This window comes from Armigeres subalbatus, chromosome 1, assembly GCF_024139115.2.
Source record: "Armigeres subalbatus isolate Guangzhou_Male chromosome 1, GZ_Asu_2, whole genome shotgun sequence".
In the NCBI taxonomy this organism is placed as follows: domain Eukaryota; kingdom Metazoa; phylum Arthropoda; class Insecta; order Diptera; family Culicidae; genus Armigeres; species Armigeres subalbatus.
In genome coordinates this window covers 107,244,774-107,267,491 of record NC_085139.1, presented here as the reverse complement: position 1 = coordinate 107,267,491, position 22,718 = coordinate 107,244,774, and the positions used below count along the sequence as shown (strand labels likewise).

Here is a 22,718-nt window from a genome sequence, read left to right as displayed (position 1 = left end):
GAGTTGGATGGTTGGTAGGGTATATTGGTTAGGAGTATCATCATAAGCAAATGATAATTTGCGAAAAAACGTTGGAAGTGACTTTGCTATCTGTCAAATTTAACGGAAACCCATCGTATAATTTGAACTGAAAAATATAGGAAAAATACTTATCTGCACTGCTTATCTCATCTGCTTCGTAGACTCAATCTGGGTTTGAACGCCATATTTCCACAACCTGATCACTTCCCGAAAACCGTTCAAGATTATTCCTATCTTTACATAATTTCAAATCATGACAATTCTGCTGGCAGAGTTTGAATTACTACCAGCCGAAATCTGACAATTCGCGCACAAAATTTTGATGAAACACGGAAGAAGTTTTCTAGAACATCCGTATCCGAGCAAGACACACTCTGTTTTTCAATGGCGACGAACCGAGCTTCAAACTATTAAAGGTACGGGCAATACAGTGGTTTGACGATAACCCATACAATGGAACAATGGGACGGTATCGCTGAAGAAAATGTTCTAATCCAACAATTAGCAATATTAAGCACTCCTAGGAAGTTCGATCACTCTTATCAGGTAAGAGAATACGTGTAGGAGAAAAACGCTTGCATTCTACGGAATCAATAAAACAATATTATCTGCCATCCGCTGGTTGGGCGTAGTATTCTAAACTGCAATTAGCACAAATGATATGGGAATTCTAAAAACATTTAAGAAGCAGTGACAATAGCAGTTATGCCATGCCTAGCCAGCAATCCGCGCTCAGTTAGTTTAATGATCCATGTTGCGTTCATACAAGGTTCATTTCCATGTGTAATATCTGGGTTTAAGAGCATTAATTGATTTGGAGACCTTGTGGCCCAAAAACGACTAGATAAAAATGGTGATAAGAAAAGTTACATTTAATGAAGTAGTTTGACAGATGAAACGCCGGAATATATAAGCTGGAACATTATTTAAATTATCTATAGAACAGTCAGTCGGAAACAGAAAACGATTTCAATGCAACACTGCATGTGCTAATTCCGGTTCATTGTATCGCGATGAAGGTCAATTTGTGAAAAAAAGTTCAACTAACAACAACAAAATCAACAAGTTATGACATCACTAAAGTTCTCCAAAAGACGATTCCCAATCATCCCGAAGTCAAGTTTTTTTTTATCAACTCCAGCACAGCACTAAACTTATATATGCGATATCGGCTGGACTGTGGGAATTGAGTTCTCGGCATCGTTTGTTTTGCATAACTCAATCAGCCCGTCGTCCCGTATGGTCGCTTGATTACCATATTATTTGTGAGTTCATTATTCAATCTAAATATGAACGAACAATCACCGCGGCGACGACGGCGCGGCGGCAGTTGGCAATTCTCGCCGTGACAAGAGAAAATCTTCCAGCAAATTGGTTCTGATTGTTCTAGCTACCAGCTCGGTTGCTAGTGCGAGTTCGGTTCGGGCGCTTTCAGATGTTGGTCGTTGCTCCGAAGTACATACATTTTCAATTGAATCACCATCCATCGGCGCATGCTGGATGCTAGATGGACTTGAGTATACTGCCGTGAATCGCATATTTGTCCCATATGAATAGGAAACCCAGCACATATGGGACAGATATGCGATTCACGGCAGTATAGTACCCTATTAGACTAAGAACGACTATCGCGATGACTGAAGTTGCCGGCAGAAAATAGAACAAATCTGTTTTGTCGACATAATTGAGAAAAATTGCTACCGCAGATGGAATTAATTGGATTACATTCACTTGCACTGCACTTGCTCAATTAAGAAATCAGAAGCACTTAATGTCTATTTTGTTAAAACTGTTTACTGACAACATTGATTTTGCTTTAGCTACCTTCTGGATACTGGGTTCGCCGTAGAGCTGGGCGAGCTCGTGGTTCATTCTTCGCCGCCACACACCGCCAAAGATGGTCCTAAGTACCCGTCTCTCGAATACTCCGAAAGCTTGCAAGTCCTCCTCGAGCATTGTTCATGTTTCACGTTCGTCTTATCAGCGTCTTGTACATGACACATTTGGTGCGGTGGTGGATCTTTTTCGACCGCAGTTTCTTCTGGAGCCCGTAGGTAGTAGGCCCGACTTCCACAAATTATGCGCCTTCGTATTTCTCGACTAACATTGTTATCAGATTTTGGCAAGGATCCAAGGTAGTCGAATTAATCGACCACCACGAAGGTATCCCCGTCTATCGTAACACTGCTTCCCGGAAGGGCCCTGTCGCGCTCGGTTCCGCCCACAAGCATGTACTTTGTCTTCGACGCATTCACCACCAGTCCAACTTTTGTTGCTTCACGTTTCCGGCGGGTGTACAGTTCTGCTACCTTTGCAAATGTTCGGCCGACAATGTCCATGTCCTCCGCGAAACAAATATATTGACTGGATCTGTTGAAAATCGTACCCCGATTGTTACACCCCGCTCTCCGCATGACATTTTTTAGCGCCTTAGTCTTAGTCCCCGGCACGATTCGATCGAACTGCAGTGTTTGCCCGAAATCTTCAACCAGTTTTACACACTATCCACCGTTGCTTTGATAAGTCTGGTAAGCTTCCCAAGGAAGCAATTATCGTCCATAATTATCCATAGCTCTACGCGGTCTATAGCCGGCACGGAGCGATCCGTACATAAGGGACACGCCAGAGTAAACGCGACGTGCGATGCGACGGGACAATTTGACAGCCTATTGATAATGATTGTTATTCTTTTACGTATGTCGCGTCGCGTCGCATCGTTCGTCTCGTTTACTCTGGCTTGCCCCTAAAGCACGTGGCTTAAACGCCACTCCACAAAGGAAACCACGGCCCAATTTAATTTGCCCGGATGAGACTCTCTCAAGGCCAGTCCATTTTAATTTTCCCGATAAGGATTTATGGATCGGTCCAGCCAGCAACAACGAAAAGTGCCAAATCGGGTCCACCTTATTTTCCCTCTATACCGTACAGCCATACACTTAAAGAGTCGGTGAGAGCCCACCAGAACCTAATACACTCTAAGTGGAAGTGTGCCTCTCATCATCGGCAAACTCTCTCATCTCACCAACAACCATTAATAAAGCCATGTCCATTTAGAATCCGGAATCATTTATTGTATTGCAGCGGCACGGAAAGTGACCGCTGCAAGAATTCTTTTACAGCGGTTTGTCTACCTAGGCGCCCACTTGCTGTGGTATAAATTTCACGAAGTTTCGGGCAGCGTGTCAAAAAATATTCCAGATGGAAGCCGAAAGGAAAGAAAAAAGTCTGCACACCCACGTTGATAATCCTGCTCATCGTCGATGGAACCTATGTCAAAATGGATTTCGGACAGCTTCCTAGCCAAAAATTCTACACGGTGACGGCACGAGGAGTAGTTCCTGCGAAGTTTAAGTTTGATTTTTGGACAAACTTGCAAAAAAAAACTAATGATTTTGGCAAGGGATATGCAACTGTGGGGCAAAGACCTAAATGTTTGTGGCGAATAAGACGATGGACTCGCAGTTGTACAAGGAGGAATGTCTCAAAAACCGCGGTCGACCTTCCATAAAGCTCATAAAGGTCCCGTGAAGTTTTGGCCAGATTTGGCGAGTTACCACTACAGCCGGGAGGTCATCCAGTGGTACCGCGATAATAACGAAGATTTCATCGATAAAAACATAAATCCACGCAACTCCCCACAGCTCCGGCCCATCGAGAAATTTGGGCAGTAATGCAGCGGAAGCTTAAGAAAAGTGGAAATAGTGGAAAAACAGCTCGAGACGCGATTCAGATGACCAAAATGTGCAACAAATGTGCCAAGGAAGTTGACTCCGGAAGTGTGCAACTTTTGATGAGAGGAATAAAGAAGAAGGTGCGAATTTTCACTAGAAACGAGAAATTATTTATATCAATAATTTTTCCTTAAAGTACAGTGAATTACCCTTGTTTTGATGTATTAACCTTCTTTGTACGTCAATCCGTTCCCGAGATACAGATGATTTTATTATTCCGGATTCTAAATGGCCATAGCTTTAAGCTGGAAGAAACATAAACAACCCACAGTCAGTCGGGACTCGAAGACAACAAACAATATCGCGCTGTGACGTTAAACACATTAATTAAATTCGAATAGCTAGGGGGACTACAGAGAAACATTTTATTTATAATTAACGAATGGCACATTTATTGTCTTAATACATGTTTGTTCATTTATGGTGTTGCCAAAACGGGCTCACGCACGCATTTTCACGGGTCCCTGATGGCGAACCCAGGCGGTCGTCGGTGGATTACGACTCGCGAAACATATTCGGCTTTGGCGATAACAATCGATCAGCTCTTGCAAGCACGAACATGCGCACGTCTTCACGATCTGCAGCACTTTTTTATACACTACACATTTGTTTCGACCGCGGTCACTGCACTGGTTCTATTGTTCTACTTTTAGGCGAATCACCGCACAAAAGTAGAGCGCAAAAACCAACCACACTGGAAGACGGTCGAAACGAGACTCCTAGGGTTTGGTGACTCACCGGTATTGTTGTTTACTTAACCTGACCCAGTCGATGACCTGCTAGTGGGGTCAGCGCTCCGGCTTGTTGACGCTCGGCGATCGCTTCTTAATGAAGCCGAATCGCGATGGCGGCTGCTTGCCCGTGGTTTGACGGACCGGCTGGTTGAACTCGTCCACGTGGAGGTCCCCTCGGCCCTCTCGGACCGATATGGCGACGGATCGGTCCGTTTCTGACTAATTTACGATTGCCAGGAATGCTTCGTCCGTCGAGGAGAAATGTCGCGCTGGGGTACGATGTGATTGCTGCGGGTGGTAAAATACACGCCAATCTGGCTGGACAAACAATATGAGCACAAGCACTAAACATCACACTATGAGCACGTCAATTTACCTTTCTCTCTATAGTTATCTCCTAATACCGCACACAATCTTGCAACGCACACTTAATCTTAGCCTTATACTATAGAACGAACAAATTATTCAATTAATTAATTACACTTAACGTCACTTGAAGGTACATCATAAGTAAAGGTACATCACAACGAAACATTACTAGACCAACACGGACACTTCCAACTTATCGAGTAGTCACGGACGAAATGATTGAGTCCGTACATCCTCATATTAAGGAAGGTGGGCTCGGACACAACTGGAGTACGTCATTTCCCGACTCCCTTCGTGTATGATCGTGGCCTTATTGGTACGATGGATAGTCTGACACGAAAGTTGTGCTGCTTTCCTTCTCCCACCTTATCCGAAAAACAAATGGCATCGATCTTGGATTGGCTTATGGGTAAATACCCGCTTGCCCATGTCCAGGGAAAACATATGTACATTAATTGGCGATTAAAAGACGGATTTTTTTACAATCTACCTTATTTATTAAAACTATATACAAAATTATTTACAATATTCCTGACTGCTTTAGTATGCCGCCTTGAAATCAATGAACAGACGTTGCGTTGGGACCTGGTATTCACGGCATTTTTGAAGGATTTGCCTTTCAGTGAAGATCTGATCCGTTGTCGAGCGGCCATCTACGAAGCCGGCTTGATAACTCCCCACGAACTCATTCACTAATGGTGACAGACGACGGAAGATGATCTGGGATATCACTTCGTAGGCGGCATCGAAAGTTCTCACACTCCAGTTTGTTGCCTTTCTTGTAGGTGGGGCATATAACCCCTTCCTCCCACTCCTCCGGTAGCTGTTCTGTTTCCCAGATTCTGACTATCAGTTTGTGCAGGCAAGTGGACAGCTTTTCCGGGCCCATCTTTATGAGCTCAACTCCGATACCATTCTTACAAGCTGCTTTATTGGTATGTTCGTCCATGTTTTCGACATGTTCGTCCGTCTAATGCTCATCCTTATCCCTGCACATATTGGCTCGCGGCACGAAGCCTTTGCAGGATGCGTTGAACTTCTAATAGAACTTGCGTGTGTCTTGAGAACGGAACAGCTGTTTCATATCCTCACACTCCGCCTCTTCCAGCCGGCGTTTTTTCTCCTGAAAAAGGCGTGTCTGCTGGCTCCGCTTCCATCTATAACGTTCCACGTTCTGCCGGGTACCTTGCTGCAGCGCGATCCCCCCACAATCAAGATGCTGCAACCATGTTTGTCCAGCTTGTGCTGCATGGGAGGGGCCCCCTCTTACGGCATCACTGTCACGAGATGCTGAGCGTATGCAGTGGCGTCATTAGTTCGTTTCAGTTGCTCTAGGTCAGTGGTTCTCAACCTGGGGTACATGTACCCCTGGGGGTACCTTCGCTGGCCCTAGGGGGTACCTCGGAAAAAAATGCGTAATGGCGGACGTTTAACAATTTCAATACATTGATAAAGTTTCAATAATTTTTTATTCTAAAATTTGCATTGCACATAACATGGCGATCAATAAATCAAAGACTTTTGAATCCTGCTTACCCCAACCAGCACACTAAATGAAGGGCTGTAAGACAAAATAAACAAAAGGACAAAACGTAGAATAGACAATCTTCAATGTAATTCACCTGATCGAGACAAAATGTTGAATAATATGTTAAGAATATGTTTAAGATCTGTAATATAGAATCTTAAGGTTTGAAAGACTTCATTCGAGACACATGAAGGCATTTTTCTGAAAAGCTCAATAGCTTAGTTGCAAGAGACTTGGAAGCTTCCTTCCAAGCAGCTCGTAAGCTTCCTTTCGAAAGGCTCGAAAGCCTTCTATCAAGGGGCTTGGAAGCCTCCTTTCAAAAGGCTCGGCAGCCTTCTATCAAGGGGCTTGGAAGCCTCCTTTCAAGAGGCTCGGAAGCCTCCTTTCAAGAGGCTCGGAAGCCTCCTTTCAAGAGGCTCGGAAGCCTCCTTTCAAGAGGCTCGGAAGCCTCCTTTCGAGAGGCTCGGAAGCCTCCTTTCAAGAGGCCCGGAAGCCTCCTTTCAAGAGGCTCGGAAGCCGCCCTTGAAGAGGCTCAGGCCCTCCTTTCAAGAGGCCCGGAAGCCTCCTTTCAAGAGGCTCAGAGCCTCCTTCAAGAGGCCCGGAAGCCTCCTTCAAGAGGCTCAGAAGCCTCCCTTTCAAGAGGCTCAGAAGCCTCCTTTCAAGAGGCCTGGAAGCCTCCTTTCAAGAGGCTCAGAGCCTCCTTCAAGAGGCCTCAAGCCTCCTTTCAAGAGGCTCAGAAGCCTCCTTTCAAGAGGCCTGGAAGCCTCCTTTCAAGAGGCCTGGAAGCCTCCTTTCAAGAGGCCTGGAAGCCTCCTTCAAGAGGCCTGGAAGCCTCCTTTCAAGAGGCTCAGAAGCCTCCTTTCAAGAGGCTCAGAAGCCTCCTTTCAAGAGGCTCAGAGCCTCCTTTCAAGAGGCTCAGAGCCTCCTTTCAAGAGAGCTCAGAAGCCTCCTTTCAAGAGGCCCGGAAGCCTCCTTCAAGAGGCCTCAAGCCTCCTTTCAAGAGGCCCAGTAGCCTCCTTTCAAGAGGCTCAGTAGCCTCCTTTCAAGAGGCCTGGAAGCCTCCTTTCAAGAGGCCTGAAGCCTCCTTTCAAGAGGCCTGGAAGCCTCCTTTCAAGAGGCCTGGAAGCCTCCTTTCAAGAGGCTCAGAGCCTCCTTTCAAAAGGCCTGGAAGCCTCCTTTCAAAGGCCTGGAAGCCTCCTTTCAAGAGGCCTGGAAGCCTCCTTTCAAGAGGCTCAGAAGCCTCCTTTCAAGAGGCTCAAGCCTCCTTTCAAGAGGCTCAGAAGCCTCCTTCAAGAGGCCTGGAAGCCTCCTTTCAAGAGGCCCGGAAGCCTCCTTTCAAGAGGCCTGGAAGCCTCCTTTCAAGAGGCTCGGAAGCCTCCTTTCAAGAGGCCTCGGCCTCCTTTCAAGAGGCCTGGAAGCCTCCTTCCAAGAGGCCTCAAGCCTCCTTCCAAGAGGCTCGAAGCCTCCTTTCAAGAGGCCTCGGAAGCCTCCTTCCAAGAGGCCTGGAAGCCTCCTTCCAAGAGGCCTCAAGCCTCCTTTCAAGAGGCTCAAGCCTCCTTTCAAGAGGCTCTCAAGCCTCCTTTCAAGAGGCTCAGGCCTCCTTTCAAGAGGCTCGGAAGCCTCCTTTCAAGAGGCTCGGAAGCCTCCTTTCAAGAGGCTCGGAAGCCTCCTTTCAAGAGGCTCGGAAGCCTCCTTTCAAGAGGCTCGGAAGTCTCCTTTCAAGAGGCTCGGAAGCCTCGGTCTAAACTCCTCCTCTTGGCCAACCTGAGCGTTCAAATCTCCTATGATGGTTTTGACGTCGTGGCTTGGGCAGCTGTCGTACTCACGTTCCAGGTGCGCGTAGAATGCGTATTTATCATCATCAGTGCTTCCGGAATTTTTGGCTATGGACGTTAATTATGCTGAAGTTGAAGAACTGGCCTTTGATCCTCAATCTGCACATTCTCTCATTGATCGGCCACCACCTGATCATGCGCCTTTGCATATCCCCCATCACTATGAAAGCTGTTCCCTCCTCGCGTGTGTTGCCGCAGCTCTGGTAGATGGAATGATTACCTTTGAACGTTCGCACCATTGATCCCTTCCAACAAACCTCCTGCAGCTCTGCGATGCCGAATCAACGGTCCTTGAGCACATCGACGAGTATGCGTGTGCTCCCAATAAAGTTGAGAGATTTACAGTTACACGAACCGAGTTTCCAATCGCTAGTCCCTTTTCGTCGCTATGGTCTTCACCTATTTTTCCGGTCCGTACTCTCTTGTTTATTGTTCGTTGCGTGAGCTTTTTTTTAAAGGCTGGCTTCCAGGGCCTGACTCCAACCCCCCTAAATTTCAGGAGGAACATTCCTGATTATTTCCGGTGGACCATGGTGCACAGTTTCACTTAGAGTCCCTCGCTGGCACTCGCACGATGATCAGCCGCCCCTAACATGGAGGACAGACGCTCAGTAAGATTTGCAACGTTTTTTTTATGTCTTTTGTTGACTGCGCCCCGTCGAAAACTACATCAACTGCACCCACCTCTAACCAACGCCACTGATATCCAAATCCGCACATAGAGCCATACGAATATAAAAGCGACAGATAAAGCGTGATAACAAACGTAAACAATCAAACGTGATTAGTTAGAGTTATCGACTTTTTCTTGCAAATCTATAATTAGTACAGAATTTACTGAAAAATACTGAACTTCTTAAAACTAAATCTTAAAATCTATTACTTAATTACTATGTACAACCTAAACGGTGAGCATTTCTGAGATACAGTTGATGATCATGACTACTACAAATGTTTCAGTATTATACTAGGTGATAGATTGAGATTAGTGCTGATTCATTACTAAGAGCTCACATTCATTGAACAGAGCCTGTCTAATGAGTTAGGGGTGCAAGGACCAACGAAATCGCTTTGTTTGAAGTGGACGGGCGGAACGCACAAAACGGAGAACCAGTCACAACAAGTCAACCTTCAGATATCCGGCGTGCATAGCTCGAAGAAATACGAGTTGTCAGGTGCCTACACGATGCCTCCATTGCAAATTCGTCCACAAACTCTGTTGCTCGCGGAACTCCAGAAGAAATACCCGTACTTGACAGGGCTACCTCTCGAGTCATACCACGACGTCAGTCCCCGGATCCTTATTGGTCTGGATAACGCTAGACTTGGTCATACTATCAAGAGCCGTGAAGGAAAGGACCATGAACCTATCGCCGTTAAGACACGCCTAGGCTGGATCGTCTTTGGAAATAGCACCAGCCAGGAGAATGCTGAGCGGTATGTGAACTACCACAGCACGCAAGTATGCGAATGTAACCGAGACTCAGACGAAGACCTTCATAAAGGTGTTAAGGCTTACTTCTCGCTCGATAGCCTCGGTGTCGTAAAATCGGACAAGGCGTTGGTTTCGCAGCAGAATCAGCGAGCACAAATGCTCTTAGAAACACTTACTCGACGCATAGATGGCCGATACGAATCAGGCCTACTTTGGAAGTACGAGGATGTCCGACTCCCGGATAGCAAAGCAATGGCACTGAAGCGGTGGAAGTGTTTGAAAAATCGCTTGAACAAAGACCCAGTGTTATCCGAAGCATTAAATGCGAAAATCACCGACCACATTAGCAAGGGCTACATAAGGAAGTTAACAGTGGAAGAGCAACAAAATCCACGTTCCCGCGTGTGGTATCTTCCTATTTTTCCGGTGGTCAACCCAAACAAACCGGGCAAGATGAGACTCGTGTGGGATGCAGCAGCTACTGCCCACGGTGTGTCACTCAATACCTTTTTGCTGAAAGGACCTGACCAGCTGGTATCAATTCTATCCGTGCTGCTACAGTTCCGAGAGTTTCGCGTAGCAGTGTGTGGTGATCTCCGCGAGATGTTCCATCAGGTAATGATACATGAAACCGACCAACACTGCCAGCGCTTCTTCTGGATGGACGACAACCAAGCGACGGAGCCGAGTATCTACGTAGTCCAAGTGATGACCTTTGGTGCCTCCTGCTCGCCTACCCGAGTAGAAGAAAATATCTCAATAATATCAAATGTTGATAAGATAGCAAAATGAGATATGGACATGATTGATATAAGAGATAAAAGATCAGACGACAATATCAATATTTTGCACTAAAATATCACGAGGAGATCAAGTTATGCTATTTGTAATAAGTGATCAATATCATGTGCCATTGATTTGTTCTTATCCATAGCATATCTTGATATTTAAATGATATTTCGGTGCAAATTTTTGATATTGTTGCCTGTTCTTTTATCTCTTATATCAATCAAGTCCATATCATGTTTTGTTATTCTGTTCATGGCTTCTGCCCGGGTAGCATAGCACAATACGTAAAAAATCTAACGCTAAGCGGTTCGAGCGCGATTACCTGGAAGCCGTCAACGCTATCGTCAAACGGCACTACGTGGACGATATGCTCGTGAGCGTAGAATCCGAAGAGGAAGCGATCCAGCTTGTACATGACGTGAAAAGGATCCACGCGTCGGCTGGTTTCGAAATGCGAAATTGGGTATCGAACTCTCGTAACGTCTTGGTGGCGGTTAATGAGGATACGACGACGGAGAAAAATCTTGACATCGGCGAGGAGAGTGTCTCTGAAAAGGTGCTAGGCATGTGGTGGGATACGATGAAAGACTGTTTCACCTACAAGGTTTCCGCACGATATGACAAGGAACTCATCTCAGGGAACCGTCATCCAACGAAGAGAGAAGTTCTACGCACGCTAATGATGGTATACGACCCACTCATCGCACACATTATGATGTTTTTGAAAGTGCTACTCCAGGAGATCTGGAGAACACCAGTTGGCTGGGATGACCCGATTGAAGATCCGCAGTATGAGAAATGGTTGAAATGGTTAGCGATCTTCCCGCAAATAGCAACAATTGAAATCCCACGCTGTTATCGAATTCTAACTCCCAGTGGAAAAGCCACCGTAGTACAAATGCATACTTTCGTCGATGCAAGCGAAAATGGTTTTGCTGCGGCAGTGTATCTACGTTTCGAAAACGTTAATACTGTTGAATGCGCATTGGTTAGCGCAAAAACAAGAGTTGCGCCGCTGAAGTTCTTATCGATTCCTCGTTCCGAGCTTCAAGCTGCCGTTATTGGCGTGCGATCAGTGGATACAATCTCAAAATCACTTTCAATCCATGTCAGTCAACGGATGTTCTGGACAGATTCTAAAGATGTACTCTGTTGGATCCGCTCCGATCACCGACGATACAACCAATTTGTAGCATTCCGTGTCAGCGAAATCCTTGAGACGACGGATGTTTTTGAGTGGCGATGGGTTCCGACGAAAGATAATGTCGCTGACGAAGGAACGAAGTGGAAACGAGCCCCGAACTTTGCTAGTGACAGCCGCTGGTTTCGTGGACCGAAGTTCCTTGTCCTCAACGAAGAAAACTGGCCTGTGAATCCGTTTCCTGGAAGAACCACAGAGATGGAGCTTCGACCACATCTGCTGCTTCACACCCAACCTATTGATTCGGCAATTGATCCACAGAACTTCTCAAAATGGACTGACCTTCTACGTGTAACCGCTTACGTCCTGCGATACATGAACAATCTGAAGCGCAGCTGTCATGGAAAACCACGCGTGTCTGGACAACTAACAAGAAAGGATTTCGTCGACGCCGAAAACCATCTGTTCCGCCGTGCTCAGTCCGCGGCTTTCTCAGAAGAGATAGCTATTCTCGTAAAAAACCGTTCGTTGACGAAACCAGTGAAAACGATTTCCAGATCTAGCTTGCTGTACCAGTGGTGTGCCTTTTTAGACGAAAACGATGTGCTTCGTGTGAACGGTAGAACAAAGGCATGTGTATTCATCGATCGAAACGCAGCCGAGCTGGTAATTCTACCCCGTGATCATCCCGTAACACGCCTCATCATTTCTGAAGTTCACGAGCGGTTGAAGCATCAGAATCACGAGACAGTTGTAAACGAGATACTACAACGTTACCGTATTCCTCGTTTGAAAGCAGCGTACAAAAAGATCCGAAAAAACTGCCAACAATGCAAAATCCTCTACGCCAAACCACAGCCCCCGGCGATGGCTGACCTTTCTCCAGCCCGCCTATCCGCCTTTACTCGTCCTTTCACCCACATGGAAGTGGACTACTTCGGTCCGACGCTGGTGTCGGTTGGAAGACACACTGAGAAACGGTGGGGGGTTCTCGCTATTTGCTTAACCACTCGCGCCATCCACTTGCAGATCGCTCATACACTGACCACAGACTCCTGCATAATGGCCATCTGGAACATCATGGCTAGAAGGGGCATTCCTGCGGCAATCTACAGTGACCGTGGGACAAATCTTCGAGCAGCAAGTAAAGAGCTGCGAACGGCAAAGAAAAACCTCAAATCGGATAGTTTCCCAGTTGCTCAGAAAGACAAGATAATCACTAAAAGTAAGTCCCATATACAGAAATTGAGTATCCCCTAATCATGTACATTTTCTATAGGAATTTTGTAACTTTCGAATCCAAATAAACCAAGAGAGTTCACAGAATTTGATCGATCCTTGTCGTGAGCATTATTTGTGTGTTTTCTAAATTTTACATTAAGTTCAACACAATTTGCAACTCCGGAGAGGAACAAATCCCCCCTTCCCTGTTAGCATAAGACTATAGTTCCGGGGTTGGTTACCCGATCTTCCCTAAGGTTGCTCGTATCCCGGCCAGCGCCACGAGGAGGTAGGGATAGGAGTTGCTGGGTAACAGGCTAAGGACCGCAAGATGGGGTCTATTTTATTCTTTCAGGTACGCGAAGTACCAATGGTTTTACCCAGCATTTGCCGTGGGTTGATGCAGATGTGGTCGATTTGATTTTTCATATGTTCATCACGAGAGATCCATGGAATTTGTGTACTGGTCGGTGAGAAAAAAAGCAAACCCCCACAGAATTCTGTAAACAACTCACCGGTTTAGATAATTTATTTGAGACCATGAAGTCCCGTGACACGCTCATAGTAATGCCACGCTGTAGATATTACTCTCCAGAACTCTATCCACGATGGCATTCAGTTCACTATAAAAAAATCTGCTTGTCCTGTAACTCAGCAATATCGTTCGGTGTATAACATTGAATATTCATGAGGCACTCAACTCGTGTTTCGAATCTGGTAATGCTTATTCTCTCATTGATTGACTCCCCCTTGATGAGATCCGCCTGTGCCTGGGACAGCTCATCGATGCCAAGGAACGTTGTCACTTCCAATACCGAAATATAGAAATATCTGACGGTAGTTTGTGTTCTCCAAAATTTAGGCAAAGGGCTTCACTTAGGACCAGGATCTCGAGATTCATACGCTACGCTTTGCTCTGCCGGCTTAAATTAATGGGGAAAATGATTTGCATATCGTTCGTTGGCTGCGTGGTTGGTGACGTACGTACAACTATGGACCGAACAGAACATAGACAACTTGATTCAGGTCGCTTACATCTTGGTTTGAAGATAAATAAATAAGACCGATACAAATTTTAAATTTATTTTATGTCACCCCCCTCAACTTTCTAATTTTTTTTTGATTTTGAACTTTATGCATCACTGTTTTTATCTTGATACGAAATATATCATACATAGACTATAAATGTGTCCCCAAGAGTGTTTTAAATAAAAATACGAGCATATATCTCTTTCGGCATAAATATTATATATCCTATCCTTACAGATTCCGTCTAAGCTTCCTTGTAATATATGGCGGACTCATTTCTATCCACGCTTTCGAACATCTATTGTTATCGGTATTTGATGGCTTTTATGTTGCTCGGCACTGTAAGGCCGTTCGAATTATAAATTTTAGACATCATCTGCGCTTCACGATAGAGTAGTACATTCGAATTTTGGTGCGTGGATCTGGATCAATCCGGTTGGGTCTCCAAATATTTCGAAAACTCGCGAAGGTGGCCGCAGCCTTTCTGACTCATGGTTCCATGTCAATCCCAATTTCGTCATCTGATGATATCAGACTGTCAAGATATTGAAGTCCTCCGATCTTCCGGCTACTGCAAAGCTTTTCCCGTTGACATTCAACCTGCGGGCATTGATGATGGACCCAAAGGAAAGAAGCATACGGTCAGCTTGTTAAGCACACACAAAAGAGCATCGCAGTACTAATTATGCGTTTCGTATTCATTTGCCAAATCAGAGTCGTCTAGATGTTTCACAACGAAAAACAGCCAAAGCAGCTCAAGATGTGGTACACGGTCAATCGCACCCACCAAGATCGTTTCGATTATGTTAAGAAAAAACAGTGCAGATGAAATCCTTGTCTCACATCAACGACTACCTGAATGAGGTCAGACAATGCTCTGACCCTTTTTGAAAATCCCTTGCATCCCTGGGCGCCAAACAGATTTTTGTCATTCAGACAGACAAAAACAGACAGCAAAGGATCACCTCCGCCAACTGCCGATCGGCCTTGGGATTCGTCTACATTTCCTGCTTCGGATGGCTGCTTTTTGAAGAATGCTGGCTAAGGCCTGAAGAAGCTGTTCGAAGTGATCGAACCAACATTTCAGCTTTCCAAGTCAGTGAGTTATTGAGGCGATAATCCTCGCTTGTTGCAGCCGCCTTTCCTTCATCGGCCATAATGTCCACCCACGCCAGCCTGTACTGCCTGGAGCAACGCCCGACTCCCACTTCCAGAGATACATTTTGAAGACGGGACTCGTACTTTACTCCTCTGATTCTTCCCGTTCCTCAGCCTTTGATTCTATACGCTTCTTAATCTTCAGTCGGGTCACATCTGTAATCCATTCTATTCGCTGAGTGGGCAGCTCATCCAAGTTGATCTCGTCGGTTTCGATAAAAGTAATCTTCGCCCCCCACTTCTATTCTACGTTCCAGACCATCCACTACATGAGTTCCATATTCTTCAACGAACGATCTCTTCTCAGCTGAATCTTCTAGTCGGTCTATGGTGAATCGACACCCGAGTGAATTCTCTTCCCGGTGAATTCTGGAAATGCGTGGTCGGATCTTCCAAATTAAAAGATGATAGTCAAACGCGATGTCATCGCTGCCTTCATTACGGACTCAAGAAAGCACCGTCTCCATTTTCAGGTGATCCATTTCCAGAGGATCTAAATATTAGTCCTGACAACTGAAAGCGGCTCTAGAGAAGTAAATCAAACGCTGTTGGTTGCAGATTGGAGAAGCGGGCGCGGGTGGACTCCCCGGTCAACGATGATAGGAAAGACGCATCAACCGGTGATAATCGCCTCCTCTGCGATATTTCACGACGCCTGATTGGAACATGGACAAATCCGTGGGTGCCAGAGAAAGACGCGACATGTCAGTCGACCACTTAGAACAACTTCTTCGAGTTTTGACGACTTATCCTTATTCAGATATAGGGAAAGGTTAACAATTCTCGGACGGCAGCAGGTAAGATTCCTCCCGGATGATCATGTGAGAACCATACTGTCATGCTTTGCATCATCCTGGAGTAGGTCAACGAATTTCAAGAGTCCCTCCATTTGGTACTGATTGACCACTGAAAAGCCTTCGATCGTCTGAATCACGAAAAACTGAGGGGCGTCCCTAGAAGCAAGGGAGGTCTAGAGAAAATCCAGAGTCCAGCACAATATAATCGCTTAAGTGATGCAAGGCTGGATGTATTATATCTCTGTTGCTGTTGCCCATAGAAATCGACGAAATCATGGGCCGCGCTAGCAGCCCACCACCATAGAGCAATCGTACTACCTCGACCCAGATGACGATACTGCAGTACTAACGCAACAGTGGAGTAAACTGAATGATCTAGTTGAACGTTCCCTTCATCAACATCAACAACACCGAACCATTTGATGTGAACAACTCCAACTCCACGGTAGCCGGGCAAACAGTGGAGAAGATCGAAAACCAAAGCTAGTCAACGTTAGGCGGCGGTCTAGGCAATGCACCAAACCCCAAATACTCAACTCTAACGTGTAATCTGTGATGTTATACGCCAGTGATACTTGGTGCGAATTCGCAGAGATCACATAGATGTCAACTTATTCTTATCGGCATTACATCCCCACACTGGGACAGAGCCGTCTCGCAGCTTAGTGTTCATTAAGCACTTCCACAGTTATTAACTGCGAGGTTTCTAAGCCAAGTTACCATTTTTGCATTCGTATATCATGAGACTAACACGATGATACTTTTATGCCCAGGGAAGTCGAGACAATTTCCAATCCGAAAATTGCCTAGACCAGCACCGGGAATCGAACCCAGCCACCCTCAGCATGGTCTTGCTTTGTAGCCGCGTATCTTACCGCACGGCTAAGGAGGGCCCCTTTGCTTGGAGTAAGGTAAACGGAAATCTGCAACCAGACGCCTGAGAAGACATCTCAGATCGTGTGGGGTTCGGGAAGCGCCCAGGCAGCAAATGACCTCCTAACGACTATACAGAAACCCCCGCAGATCATTCGCGCATGTCTCTTCTATGAGTGAGTTTAGCATCCATTACATCCTCTCTACGGCTTTGTCCTAGGTCGTATCCATGCCACTAACAAGTAGCATGGCATTCCAATAATTTTAAGATCGTGGGCATGCTGATATGGCGTGCTTCACCAATTCTACTTCAGACGTCACCCAAGTATTCCGTATAGTCTGCATTTCCGAGCTTATGCAAGAACGTCATGAAACAGCCATGTTCAAACAACACATCTGTGACTTCAGAAGTACATCTGGCCCTTGCCCCTATTGATTCAACCAGTTTGAGTTTCATACTTGACTTAAACAAAAGCTTATAATTCTAGCAGTACTTCGGTGTTATGGATTATGGAGAATATTGGTGTTATGGATTCAACAGTTTACTTAGAGTTCATCAGCAAACCAGCCCTTTTCCTAAAAGAAAAACAGAAATTTCTACAAAAATAAGTTCCAGTATTTTTTTAAATTATATAAAGTTTGTGCTTAATTCACTACTGGATAAATATGTTACAAATATTAATATTCTTTGCTTTTTCTAAACATTCCTTGCTATCATTTTTCATTAAAATTTAAAATTTTCCATGAAATAATTGCATTTGGACTTTTTTTTCGTTTCCTTGTTATTTTTTTTATTCTCCCCCCCCCGTACATTTCAAGAGCTGTCGGATATAAAATAAATTTAATATTTGTATCGGCCTAATACACAAAATAATAATTCAGGATTCAAAAACAATAAATTTGAACAGTGTGAAATAGGATGCAACCAGATTTCAATTCATTTCACAACAAGCAGCACCAATACGATTGCGATTATGTTCTCCATGTGCTACGAACAAGTGGATTGTGGTCACATAAGCAGAATATTTCCGGTTCCTTCACTGTTTTCGCAAACAGATGATTCAACATATATTTAAATCGAGTTAATTCTGTTTGGGTGATTCCCTACAGAGAAACTGCGGTGTGGTCAACTAAGCCGCAGGAAGCAAGTCATCATTTTTTTATCCGATGGGCAAAAAAGTGAAGATCCGTAAAGAGCGTCACGCAAACATTAGCCATTTGAACGTATCTTACTTTTCGCCACACTTTTAGTAATGAAACTTAAAATTACTTGTACGTGTCGTCATGCTTCTGGAAACCCTCCTTCTCTCCTAAAACCATAGCGTACTTTATGGAAGATCCCATAAAGTGACCGACGATGACAGCGGTGTCTAGAAGCAATAACCCACAGCAGGGGACTCTTCATTCAGAAATGTATTCTCAGCAACATGCTTTAGTCTAACAAGAATTAAGTGGAATAAGCTGCAAAAAACTAGTAACAATAAAAAATGAAAATGTACTTCAGTTGAACTCACAAAAAAAAAACAAACAACAGCACGAATCTATATGTGGCTAGTTATGACTTTGTAGTCAACTAAAGACAAAACGTCATGCCTCCATTAACTATTTAGTAGACAAGACCTAAGGCACAAAAAAATGCAAACTATGTTGTTGAACATTGCCATACTACTGTTCGTAACAGAGACCCACTTTCGGCATAACAAACTTATGACTTGCTATTCATGGAATGAAAATAAAAAAACTAGATCGAATTTGCAATTAAGCGGAAAATGGTACATATGTGGGAGATATACCTAAAGGCTCCTTACGGCAGCACCAAGGTGGTAAAGCATCGCATTCGAAGTTCGAATTGGGGATTTACAACGCGGTATATGCAGCAACCAAAAGCCATAAAGTTTCTGCCGCGATCGACGGCCCAAACCTACTGTAAGCCAACCCTACTACACGTGATCGGTTTTTTACTCCTACTGCAAAAGCTTGTCTGCATAAAACTGTTATTCGTAAGCACCTCACCATGTTCAGCTGGGTGCATTCATATTCCGCTCAAGCGTAACCAGAAACCAGTTACTGAATTACCCACACCACAGGTAATCGATCTGGCAGGGCTGCTTTGGATTGTGTTGGCGGAACCAAAAATTAAGACACTAGCTCTCATTACTGAGCTAATTGTCAAATTTACGTTTCCGACTCAAACGAGTTGGCTCATTCTAAAACGGAAAGCCCCTTGTAGTCCAATCGACAATGGATGTCGCTGGTCAAGGTTCGTTGAAAGATGTACAGTGCCTTCTCATTTTTTTACAGAAATGCGTGCCTCAGATTCACATTGCAGAATCACAAATTAACGCATTTTAAATTTAATATTTTTTTCGAATTTACTCTTTTGAATGCAACTCGTTGCAAGCAAATAGGTTAAGGGTAAGGCCAACATACATACGCATAGAATATGTACTGACAAGACAATACCTGATATGTTGCTAAACTCCTGAGTTCGTTGCTAAACTCGGAACGTACCCGTAACCGTGAATACCGGCACCTCCTCTTGATCCACCATAAATGCAAGACAAAACACACGTCACATGTTCTATCGCAAAGCCATGCCAACGTTCAGCAAAAACCCAATCCACCTTGCGACAATTAGCTGTGGATCATAACTCAACCACCACGGGCCATGATCTTGAACTCCAAATCGAGACGCACTAAATTGAAGCGTATGTCTGCACTCGGCCCACGACAAGTCAAGTGGCTTAAATAGTGCTTAATGGGCTTATTGTTCGCGTTCCATTTTATTCTCACCGTCTTTCAGTGATTGATGGGTCTCATTTCTCATCTCTTTTCAGCTGGTGCAACATCGGCAAGCCCCACCTGACCTTGAACTACGCCGGCCACGACCAAGGGCTTCCGGCAGTAACGATCGGCATAATATGCTGAGAACCCGCTGACAAATCAGATCTATGAGCGGAAAGCGGTGGCCGCGTAACCTGAGACTGCACATAGCGTCATCGAACGGAAACGGAAGCCACAATAGGGAGGGACCACGCCCCCCTTAACCCATCGGGTAATGACGAAGCTCATTGTGCTCAACGTGCTGGGCACACTTGTGGGACCGTTACTGCTGTTGACGTTGCTACTCACGACACTGGACAGTTGTGCGGGGCAGCGCGAATCGCAGCTGCGCCTGGGGAAGGCAATCAACATCTTCATCCGCTATGGCTACCTGTCGATATCGATGAAGGTGATCTCATACAACGATAGCGAGACGTGGCTGTTCAAGGAGCCAACCAAGAACATATTTAAGGTACGGTATAATGCCTTTTGTCTTGCAGAATGATGTTTGTTGAAACCAAAAGCTTTTTTTTTCGAGATCTCAGTACTTTTCGATTTCCTTTCTTGAGCTGAGCACAAAAAAAAATGTAAAAGATTCAATCAAAGTTAATTGCGTATGTTCCGGGTATTAAACCACCCGACTAGGACATTAATTTACAATGTTCTGATTTTAACAAAACAGGCATGATTGGATCTAAAATTTAATATATTTTCAGGAAATGGTTTGAGGTCATGAATTTTCGTAATGGTTCCGGATTGAGACCAAAGCCCAATGGGGTACCTAGAATAACCCATAATGTAATTTTTCCAAGAAACTCACGAAAAAATGATTTTGTTCATGGAAAATATATGAATGGTGAATTTAAATTTAAGCATATATTATATTTGAGATTTATAGAACTAAGCTGTTGGTTCCGGATACATGGCTGCTTAATATAGGTTCCGGAAGGGACCTAAAGTATACACTTCCAAAAATTGACATATTCGTGCCGTTCGGATGCCCGAATGTCTTGCATTCACTCACAAAAGCGAAAAGAGCTCATCCCGTATATATTTAGGTGTATTTGATCCCCTTCAATTGACCAACCTGGAGCCGGTGGGATCCCCATGAGGACATTTACGGAATCGAAACCATCATGTTCAATTTCGACGGCTTGAAATTCTTGATTTTTCACGAATAAGCGATTGGAACTCATGCCGAGTACTTCCAAGTGAGTTTGATCACCTTCAGGTGGCCAACCTGGAGCCGGTTCCGATGGGAACCCAATAAGGACATTCACGGAATTGAGACCAGACCAGGACTGACAAACGTTACGTCAATCCATGACTCGACCCTGTTCCTTCTGAACGTGCTAGCGGAACCATCATTGACTAGCACTGCGTCGAGCTTTGCTAGCGCCTCTAGTAATGCTTGACCTCTTCGATTGGTGCAGCGGCTGCCCCACTCCACTGCCCAAGCGTTAAAATCTCCTGCTATGATGACCGGCTTACGACCCACTAGGTCAAACGATAGCCTATCGATCATCTGGTTGAACTGTTCTAATGGCCACATTGGTGGGGCATAGCAGCTACAATAAAACACACCATTGATCTTGGCTATCGCTACACCCGCAGCAGAGGAGTGTTCCACCTCTTGGATCGGGTACCGTCCCGTGCGTCGTGCAAATAGCCGCCACCCAATTGCCGTTATCGACAAGAACGTTGTACGGATCGGGCAGGAGGGCGACATCGGTCCTCTACTCCAAGACCGCCTGCCACAGCAGCTACTGGGCAGTTGCACAGTGCTTAAGATTCAGCCTCGTTACTTGCACGGCTTCTTCTTGTTTGTCTCTCAGATGAGATACGAAGATCCACCCATCACGTGGTTACAGGCTTGCTTTTTGCTGGCGCACATGAGGCACTTTGGTGCCTTATCGCATTTAGAGGTGTGCGCCGGTCCGATATTCGTCGGCGGCGGCGTTTGTCAAAATTTTGGTCGGCGGCGGTGGCGTTTTCGGCGTCACGCCGAAAGCCATTTTAGCCGGCGGCGGCGTGGATCGGCGTGGAAATATTTTTTTTTACGTTTGTTTTAAGATTTTTTTTTGCATTTTTTCGGGATATTTTCAAGATACAGTATCCGTTCGATAACTGCAAAATGTTTACTTTTCAGTTAACGAATGCCGTTCGAAACTGCAACGCATTCGAGACGTCATACGGTTGTCAATCGACGTCTGGTGCAATAAAAGTGCATCAAAATGTGCAACGCAATGCAGCTGTCATTGAGTCTGACATCAGTTTGAAGTTTAGCGGTCCGATAACTGCAAGACTGTTGCAACTATCGAATTGCAGTTAAAAAGCATTGCAGTTAAATGACTTGCAGTTATCGAACGTCTACTGTATTAAAAGAAGAATCTTTAAAATTTCATTTTCATTTCATTTATTTTCAAGACATTAAAAGAAGAATCTTTTAAATTTCGCATGAAAAATCTAATGAACTATTTTTTCCAAAATTTGGAAAATATTTTCGAGCAATCTTCGGAATTACCAAGAGAAGGTCTTTGTAATTCCCAAATAAAATTGTTTGGGATTTCAGCGTCGCAATTTACATGAGGAACTTCAGAATTTTCACAAAAAAATGTTCTTAACTTCTACAGGAAAAACTTCAGAAATTTACGAAACCTTCCTGTTAAGTTTCTGTTGAGCATTCTTCGAAATTTTCACAGAAAATTCTTGATGATTGTAGGAGAGTGCGGTTGGTAGAATGGGTGTCTAACCGTTGGTTTTCTTAGTCTAGAATAATAATTACGGCTAGTTTGGCATGGCCAACAATAAAACAGTAAATTCTTAAAAATTTCCAAGGGAGACTCTAAGGAGTTTTTAGGAAAAATTCTCTGGAATGTTCACGATAAATTGTCCGCAAGTTTAACGAAAACTTCTTTAGAATTTCCGCGGATGATTGTTCAATATGTCTCAACGATAAATTGTTCGAATTGGATTTCTACTGGAAATTCTTTGTACAGTAAACATTCGATAACTGAAAGTCATTTAACTGCAATGCTTTTAACTGGATTTCGATAGTTACATCAGTTTTGCAGTTATCGGACAGCTGAGCTTCAAAACGATGTCAAAATCGATGATCGCTGAACAATCAGGTGCACTTCTATTCTGACGTCGTCTGACAATTGTTTGCCGTCTACAAGGCGTCGCAGTTATCGAACGCCATTCGCTAACTGAAACGAAAACATGTTGCTGTTA

General features: G+C 44.6%; 2 protein-coding genes across 3 annotated transcripts in view; both read left to right on the top strand.

Annotated features, from left to right (window-relative positions):
* LOC134204484 (torso-like protein) overlaps positions 1-22,718 on the top strand; it is a 169,604-nt gene that overhangs the window by 126,821 nt on the left and 20,065 nt on the right. For both annotated transcript variants that reach the window (XM_062679301.1, XM_062679310.1), the window contains exon 3: positions 19,499-19,956. In XM_062679301.1, coding sequence (XP_062535285.1) covers positions 19,720-19,956 — 237 coding nt within the window. In that variant the 5' untranslated portion in view covers positions 19,499-19,719. The remainder of the gene's footprint in view (positions 1-19,498; positions 19,957-22,718) is intronic.
* On the top strand, positions 9,157-14,081 carry LOC134206403 (uncharacterized). The gene is made up of 5 exons (XM_062682119.1): positions 9,157-9,177; positions 9,246-10,394; positions 10,714-12,540; positions 12,613-12,808; positions 14,071-14,081. The coding sequence occupies exons 1-5, from the start codon at positions 9,157-9,159 to the stop codon at positions 14,079-14,081; spliced, it is 3,204 nt and encodes a 1,067-aa protein (XP_062538103.1).

Excerpts from the sequence above, each read along its gene's own strand:
- LOC134206403 (XM_062682119.1), top strand. The coding sequence starts at position 9,157 with ATGACTACTACAAATGTTTCA. Across the intron at positions 9,178-9,245 it reads TGACTACTACAAATGTTTCA|AGCCTGTCTAATGAGTTAGG; the intron begins GTATTATACTAG and ends TTCATTGAACAG. Across the intron at positions 12,541-12,612 it reads TCGGTCCGACGCTGGTGTCG|ATCGCTCATACACTGACCAC; the intron begins GTTGGAAGACAC and ends ATCCACTTGCAG.